We start from the raw sequence: 9,352 nt of genomic DNA, 5'->3' as shown, positions 1-9,352 counted from the left end.
AACTACTTCACTGTAAGGGTGGCCAGAGCCTGGAATAGGCTTCCCAGAGAGGTATGCTCTCACCTTCCCTGGAAATCTTCAAGAGGAGACTGGATAGGCACCTGGCTGGGGTCTTATGACCCCTCCTACTCCCAGTGCTCCTTCCTTGCCATGGCGGGGGGTCAGACTAGATGATCTGTCTAGGTCCCTTCTGATTCACTGATTCTATGATTCTATGACTGATGTACAAATAAGCAGCATAAATGGTTGTAGCAGAAGTAAAGATCTAATGAGCTGAGAGTGTTAGAACTTCTGTTAATCATTGTTTCTTGTCATTCACAAGCCTAAGAATTTATGAGCAGATAAATATACTGTGTAAAATGAAAATTGATTTTTTTATTGTGTATGCACTGTGGGAAGGGTAAATATATCCTACATGTTTACGCAACATTATAATTAGCTTTAGTCACAAACATGTGTAAACGTGTAATCTGTAAGACGGTATCTTCAATGCCTGGCTGAACTAACCATGAACCAAAAATATTAGGATGTGTGATTAGTTCAGGAAATAGAGGGGCAAGTAAAGAGATACAGAAAAGTCTAAAATGGCCATGACTATGATTTTCAAAAAAGCCCAAGCAAGTTACATACCCACTCCCCATAGAAGTTCAATGGAAGCTGTGTGCCTAACCCTCTTCAGTGCCTCTGAAAATCCAAACCCCAAATCCCGTTGGAAACTGCGGCCTAAATCCATAAAGCCCTCTGAAAATACAAACCTAAATATCTAAATTCATGCACAGCACAAGCCATAGGTACTAGAGGCTGGATGCACTTTGTATAATGAAGTTCAGAGAGTTAAGTAAACTCATATATATTTTTCAGAACAAAAGAGAACAGGGGACTCAAACCTTTCCTTTTCTCCACTAAATAGTCATTTAGACATATAATGTAACAACAGATACAAAAGCGGAGGGTCAATACCTTCAGTGCTTACTCAAGAAAAATTGTAATTGAAGAATTTGGTCCAATGATTTTGGCTAATAGCTGTCAGTCCTCAGCTAGCATTTAACAAACATTTATTACCTGCACTTTCAAGTGCCAAAACCCCACTTACATTAAACCTATCATATTACACATGTAATGATTTGAGTATATTGCACTCCTACATCATTATTGTGACTCAGCTGATGTTCAGAAGTGCTGGACGATAAGTTTAGTCACTAATAATGCGTGTGCATACAACAGATTTTCCTCTTGTAGAACTGTATCAGTTTCATTCAGCTGATAGCACTCAGTAAAAGATTTTGTAGCCAAATCTCACACTGAGAATTAGGTTCCTCACCAAGAATGTCTTCACATTCAAAAACCTGTCTAATTCTATTCCAGCTGCATAGCTGGTCCAATATCACCCTAAGAAATCCTTGCTCCTAGTAAAGCCTGACACTGCCAAACTAAATGTGCTACATGATTTGTGGTATAGTACCTAGCATGAGAAAGCTTTGTCTTCTGCACATTTCTGGTGTCTGAGCAAGCAGAAGCCTAAATTTACTTGGTAATATTTGCCTAGAGGAAGGATAATCTTAACCAGTATTGCCTTTGAATAAAACATGTCTAAGACTATGAGATATGTGGACTAGAACAACAACTGTATAAAACCAAAATCCATTCTTTTCTTATGTAAAAGCATTAAGTCATACTAGATAAAGAAAATGGGTTCTCCTACTTCCTATATAGCTTAAGAAAGTAGAATTTCGTGTTTATCAAAATGTTGAAAAAAAGTTTCCAGCAAGTATCAGAAGGATGTAAACTTCAAGAATGGAGGGAAAATTGTGACTTTACAGAGTGTTCAGTATCATTTTTTGTCACAGTTAAAGGAAGTTAACAGATTTTATGTTTAAGCTTGGATGGCTACATAACTGGTATAACTAGATATACACATACTGCTACTATAATATATGTCTTTACACATACATTTTTGTGTATATAAAATATTTACTTTGTTGTCAAAGTTAATATCTGCATATAAAATCAAGAATACTGAAGAATGTAGAAGTACTAACTCCTCCTTTGGAGAAAAGTAATAAACCAATTATATGTCCTATGGAAAGAACACTCTTTGTAAAATACAGCTTGTACTGAATTCTCATCTATTTCTGAGTTAATACATTTACTGAAATTTCATATGTGAATAGACAACATAGAACTGAAAAAACTATGTTGTAGAGGTTTGTGTGCAATTATAGAAGTATAATTTGCCATAATACTTATATTTTTAGATTATAGTCATCCCTCCCTAATATCTAGATACTACTACCAGATGCAATATTTTAGAATGTAACTCTACTTTAATGTGTATACATATGAAGGGTCTTTCAGGAACATTTATTTTCTCTGGAAACACTTTGGTCAGAAAATAATTAAACATGAATAATGTTTTTCCTGATCCATGTAGATATTCAAAACATCCTACAAAATCAAAATCATAAAATTATGAAACTACCAGTCTGCAAAACCAACTTCAATAGCCGTAAAACTTTATGCCAACAAAATATTTTATACACTGACATAAACATATGAAGTTTTGACACTATGCTTTACTTACATACCATAAAATTCAAAATTTTCCAGTTCAAAGCTAGAGCACAGCCCTTTACCCAGTCTGGTTAGACATGATACCATGTACAATACTTTACAAGATAAACACAACTGTATGGAGATTTCTGAAATATAGAAGCCCAACAAAGTAGAGCAGCTGCTGCAGGCTGAAGTTTGACCTTCCTTCTAATTACATGTTAATATCACCCTCCTAATATCAACCACACTCTCTCTCCCAATATATCTTCAAAAGCTATATTTTAATTTTTATGCAATTTAAAGGGTTGCACCATTTATACAAGATGAAATAACATGCTCTTTCAAATCCGTGATGACCATGAATTCTTACTAAAGTAACTGAGTTTACTGTGTTGGAATTCATATTGTACATTGACTGCTAGATCCACATAGTCATTCCAAACTCATTGGGACTATTTGTAGTTAGGTTCTTAGTCTTTAATATGTACGTGTTTCATAGACCAAAAATGTTAATTTCTTATTGCTAAACTTTTGGAGAACATAATAACAGTATCTTAGTGGGAAAGACACAAGTTAATCAGTGAGAGAGATATAAATGCATAATGCATTTAGGTAATTTTAAACTTTTCTTCTTTCCGGGAGTTCACTCAGTGGACTTGGATGACATTTTGATGTGGTTCACATGGGATGGCTTTTTTAATACTGCTGTCTATGTGCAAAAGGCAACTGTGTTGCTGACCTGGCCATGTCACCTGCAAATTCCAGTGTAAAATTTCCAGGAAAACCCCCACAACGTTCAAATTTTACTCACGTGACACTACAGTACATGGAGCCCCAAAATATTTTTCAACAGTCTGTTACCCAATGATGACAGAGAAATATTTAAGGACAACCTATTTCTTTATCCTGAGTAAATAAATTCTACTTGTCACTTCACCAGGCATGTCCCATTAGAGTGCATCTTGATTTTGTTTTCTAGTCCAATATCTTAAAAGCAGTTTATTATATTTTGATTCATTCTCCTTACTCTTCTCCAGCAGGAGGTGGAGGCTGGCACAGCTTGTATAATCTATCAAAAAAACAGAAAGAATCACTGTGTTGTCAGAGGATAATGTCACCATTAAAACTAGCCAAATTCAGGCAAAAAGGGGCTCAACCAAATAGAATCAATTCTGTATTCAGTGGGCGCATCTACACGTGCACTTTACTGGAGAGTAGACTAATACGCTGTGCAGTAAAGTGTCACCATTTAGAAGTGTGCCACAATTAGAGTGGAGTAGACTAATTTACTCCAGTGTAGGATAGTCCTGTCAAACACAAGTACTGTCCTATGCCAGAGTAAATAACTGTGATTAAATGAACATGTAGCTGGTGACACAGGTGCAAACTGCACCCAGTTAGCCGAGTCAGCTGGGGGCCAGGCTTCTGCCTGCTGCTCTACCTGGGCTCAATTTACTCCTGTCACCAGGCACACATTCAGATGCTATGCCCAGATTAGTTTACTCCAGTGCAAATTGCACCAGAGTAAATTCAGTCACATTAATTGTAAGTATAGATATGTCCACTGGTTACATCTACACGTACATTCATGTGCATGTCTACATGAGATGCTAACTCTGCAGTAGTTTAATAATACTGCACAGTAGCGTGTCACAGCCCAAACAGTACTGATACACTACTGCACAGTATTATTAGACTACTGCACAGTAACATCACTAAAAAGGCATTCGCTGGCTCTGCTGCACAGTAACTCTGGTTACTGTGCATTTATTTAGTACTTGATTATACAAGTACTAAATTAAATGCACAGTAACCAGAGTTACTGCGTAGTAGCACCAGCAAACACCTTTTTTAATGATGCTACTGTGCAGTAGCCTAATAATACTGTGTAGCAGCATATTAGTATTGTTTGTCTTGTGACATACTACTATGCAGTATTACTAAACTACCGCGGAGTTAGCGTCTCATATAGACATGCCAACTGTGTATCAGAAGGGGCTCCACTGCAGTCAACAGCATAATATTGGTATAAAACCAGTGAGATCTGAATCCAGTTACAGAACTTTTATGGTGTTTGCAAAAATAAGCACCTGCTTATTATTCAAACACCTCACTATTAGTAACTGTTCATATTCTAACATTCAATATCACCACAGCTAGACCTCCGTAAAACCACATGTAATTGCTGATCTGAGTGCCTAAAATGGAAAATCGGGTCTCAACACTGCTACTACTGACTTATTTTGTACTCCAGCTGCCACAGCTGTAAGGTCTTTCTTCATCAAACAAGTGATTGAGCATTTAAAATGCAGTGATTTTTGTAACAACATCTCCACTTAAGATAGCACTGCATCTCTTTCTCCTCTCTCCCAGGCATTTTAGTTCACATGCATAACAGTATGTGGTCCTAGCTGGCAGGTCCTCTCTCATTTTATTAACTACTTATTTTTTCATCTTTTGTGTAAGTGTTATGAATTGATGTCTTTATAATAGTAACTTAAAAGATACCTGGCCAACTCCAGTGTGATCTGTAGTACAGCAAGCTGAAGCATAGATCTGATCTGGATGGTAGGGCTGTGTGAATGATTCCAGCCTTTTTTTCTGGGCAATATAAAGTTACATTGCCTACAGTAATTATGGCTGTCTGAGATGTTGCCAGTGTAGTTCCTACTGTCAGTCCACATGCACCTTATGAGTGTCTGTGTACTGCCCTAATAAACACTGCTATTCAAACACTCCAGTGTCACCTTTTTCTCCTGTTAGTGGACATAAAAGGTGAAATGACAGCAGTCTCCCTCAGTTCCCATGTCATTTAAAGCCAAAACTAGATAGCTGTTGAGTCCAAAGAGGAAGAATGAAAGAAAGATCATGAATTCATACAGACATTTCTAAGAACAGGTACTGTAACAATTGTTCTCTCTTCAAGAATTCTCCATAAAGCTGACTGTAGATGACGAGCAAGTATTATCCCCTCAAGATGTTTTGAAGCATACTAGGCACACCACTCAAACTAGGACTACAACTACTGCTCATCTGTCAGAAGCAACCTTTTACAAAGGTCAATGGATTACTCTATACCCCTACCTAGCATATTCAGCAGCTGGCCTGCTTTTGAGTCAGATGGAGGATGTACCTTAAACTCAGATGCAAGAAGTCCTTTTTGGTGGAAGAAATACATAAGCCAACAAACAATACTGAGTATCTGGTTTGATATGCTCTATGGTGAAAGAGGTTAGCCTTTAGAATGAGTTGTTAGGACAAAAATAGAATTATGGCTGAACACTTTAGTTTTCTTGGTCTCAGAGACCAATGCTGAAAATGAGTTTGGGCTTAGGTTTCAACAAAACCTTGTATCTATATAGAATATTCTATTAGATCGATATCTAATAGAATATAGATATAAGGGCTAGCAGATGCATCTATTAGTGTCTGTCTGAAATGATAGCAACTAAGAAAATAGTCTTCAGTGGGCATGTTGACATATGCTATTAATGTGCTTTAGGCTTACTGCACAATAAATTATTATGCAATAAGCCTTCTCTGGAAGCATATCTCCAAGTGCAACCTGTTGGGCACAGAGGCTGCTGATTCTTGACAGTGAAAAATCCATCAAGGTTATCTCATTTTGTTCATAACCTGATAATCTGGGTCAGACCCCATGTCTATCTAGCCTATTACTCTGTCTCCAACAGGGGCAAGTAGTAATGTTTTAGAGAGAGCATATGAGAAAGCCATGTCTGATATAATTCACTCCCCTCCTTTCATACCTTCCCAGGCATCAACCATCATTGGTTTAGGGATCCCTGACTTTCTATTTAGTAGCTCCTAATGGACACCTCCTCCAGGTATGTGTCTAATCCATTTTTGAACTAACTGCCTCTACAACTTCTGTGGCAAAGGGTTTCACAAATTCACAAAAGGAACTTCTTCCTGTTTGTTTAAAATCAGAATCCTGTTAATTTTAGTGGACAATCCCTTTTTCTTATATTCTGGGAATTGGTAAATACCAGTTCCCTATGCATTTTATCCATACCCTTCATGATTTTATATCCCTCTCATCCTTCTTCTAACCCTTACAGTCTCTTCTGATATGGCAGCTGCTCCATAAGCACAATTATTTTGTTGCCCTTCTCTGTACCTTTTTCTACATCCATTTTGTGATATGGAGGCTAAAACTGCACACAGTATTCAAGATATGGGCCCATCTTGGATTTATCGTGACATAGTGATGTTTTCAATTCCCTTCTTAGCGATGCCAAACACTTTACTGGCTTTTCTGGCTACTGCTGTGAATTATGATGAGGTTTTAAAAACCAATCTACAATGACTGAAAGGTCTCTTTCCTGAATAGTAATAGATTGTTCATAGCCCAGCACTGTATATGTATAGTTGCAGTTATTTTTCCAGATATACATTATTTTGCATTGTTAACACTGAAGTTCATCTGACACTTTTTTGTCCACTCAGTTCTGTGAAATCTTCCATGAATTCTTCACCATCAGTTTGGAATTTGATTACCAGGAATAATTTAGTATCACCTGCAAATTTAGCCATTTCACTATTGCACTCCCTTTTCCAGATATTTTTTCTTATTCATCTCTCTTAATTATTACTTTATTTTTACTGGAATTTTAACACTTCAGTAGATCTATCTGCACACACATGTATGTATGTATCAACATCTATGTAGCTATATAGTATATCAATTTGTAATTACTATTTAACAATAAAATATCATATTTTAAATCAACCTAGCAAACAATAACTAGATTAGTACAACCAGTTTAAGGCAAATCCAAGATGAAGAAACACACAGTGCCAGAGTGAGTTTAGTTATATTCAAACGGTGAGCCCCTTACTTCTTTGAAAGCATTTGTCAAGTGTCTAAAATCCATTATAGCATTAAAGTCCGCATAAATACAGCACAGTCGTATTTTTCATTCTAATGGATGTTTTGGTAAGACACAGAAATACTGCCTCATTTTTAAGCTAGTGGAAAACATGATTTAGATAAGATATTGCAGTATAATATTTTATAAAAACAGAGCATATAAGATATTGCAGTATAATATTTTATAAAAAAATATTCAGACATAAATATTTCCCATGAAAGATCACAGCCTGGAAGGATTCTCTCCTGCTCCATTTTTTAAAAGCCAAATCTGCTCCTTATGATTTAAAAGAAGAGAGAAAATTTTCCTTTAACTTTTCTAAGTGGTGCATATGGTTTTTCCTTTATACCCGCTTTACTTTTCATTGGATTAAAACAATTAAAAAACAAAGTAATTCTGTGGGCTTTATAAAGCCAAATTTTGCTCTTAAGTACACAGTCAACTCTGTGAGAGCTGCATGCATTCATGAATCTGGCAGAGAGAACTGTCACAAACTAGAAAAGGTCTTAATTACAAGCAATTAAGTCTACCCTTTGGTTACCTTGGGACAGACTGTGGTGTTCTGTCCCTCACTCCTAAATTCTTGGCAGTGTTCTGCACTCTTGCTCCCTGAAAAAGAGAAAAACAATTTTGCTTCATATACAGCTAATGCAAGTTTTGGTGTACCTCCTGAATAAACATGTCACTACAAACTTTATTAATAATTTTGCTTCATTAAGGATGCCCTACCTAACGAAAATTCTGCAGCCAACAAGGAAAAAAAAAACACATCCTAATAAAAGGAACTACAACTAATAGTCACGAAAAGAAGCTTTTCCAGTTCTCCAATTTGCTAAATAACATATATTGTATTAACGTCAATCCAGACCAAAAGCAAGAGAAGTGCTTAACAAAACTTGAGATTGTGAAGCAAGTGAAAAACTACACTGCTTATATACCTCTGATTTAATTTGCATGACATCTCTCACTCTTCCTAATAAGAGGCTTGATATCAGGCCCTTCACTCCAGCAAAACTCCCATTTATTATAATAAGAATTTGAATGAGCAAGTACTACATGTTCCTTCCTAGATCTAAGAAAGCTTCCGGTGAGCACCTGCTTCTTCAACACAGAAAAGGCAGGCAGTATTAAGGCATTATTTTGAGACTCAGTCTAAGAGGAACTCTGTGCTTTGCTCTTGGCTCTGTGTAAACTTGAGCAAATTAATTAATCTCATTGCGTCTCCTGTCCTCTATAAGATAGAACAAACAGTACTTCATTACCTCACAGGGATACTGTGAAGCTGAATTAATTAAAAGTATGAGTCAAACACACTGAAGAGCAACACAGAAAAGTGTCTATAGAGACACACAAGCCTCAACATGTGGAAGAGCAGTATGGGTAAAAATTCATGATAAAATTGGGGAGCTAGATTTTCAAACTAAGGTTTGACAAAATATTGTCTGATTGCATTTTCTAGATCTTAGAGGAATTGGAAGCTATCTCCTAAATTGCCTTTGCATTATTGTCTCTCTTGTAAATTCAAACTCAAAACAAAATAAAGGAAACATTAACAGATTTTCAGGACTTGAATAGGGTAGAATAGTATTGTACTTAGCTGTTTGCAAACATGGAAAAAACCCCACACACTTTACTTGGAAGAAGCAATGCTCTAGTTCAACTTGGCTCCGCAGCATCTGTATAGATCAGGCACTTCCACAGGGCTTTTTGGCACTTTTATCTAAAGTCAATCAGCTATTAGATAAAAGTGCCAAAAAACCCCTACTAAAGCGCCCAATCAATACAGATGTTGCAAATCTGGGTCATACTAACTCAGCTTTTGACACTGTCTCTCACCCCGTTCTCATTAAGAAACTGGGGGGCTGTGGTGTAGACACCCACACAGTCAAATGGGTCGCCAACTGGCT

General features: G+C 36.7%; 1 protein-coding gene across 1 annotated transcript in view; it reads right to left on the bottom strand.

Moving 5' to 3' along the window:
- Window positions 1–350: 350 nt before the first annotated feature.
- The window catches only part of PREX2 (phosphatidylinositol-3,4,5-trisphosphate dependent Rac exchange factor 2), a 296,072-nt gene continuing 287,070 nt past the window's right edge, over window positions 351–9,352 (bottom strand). The window contains exons 39-40 of the mRNA XM_019548936.1: window positions 7,987–8,054; window positions 351–3,622 (exon numbers count right to left, since the gene is read on the bottom strand). Coding sequence (XP_019404481.1) covers window positions 3,577–3,622; window positions 7,987–8,054 — 114 coding nt within the window. The 3' untranslated portion in view covers window positions 351–3,576. The remainder of the gene's footprint in view (window positions 3,623–7,986; window positions 8,055–9,352) is intronic.

The sequence above is a fragment of the Crocodylus porosus genome, unplaced genomic scaffold, assembly GCF_001723895.1.
Source record: "Crocodylus porosus isolate Cpor-Errol unplaced genomic scaffold, CroPor_comp1, whole genome shotgun sequence".
NCBI lineage: Eukaryota > Metazoa > Chordata > Crocodylia > Crocodylidae > Crocodylus > Crocodylus porosus.
Note: the sequence above shows the minus strand (reverse complement) of the source record. Positions and strands in the feature narration are given on the sequence as shown.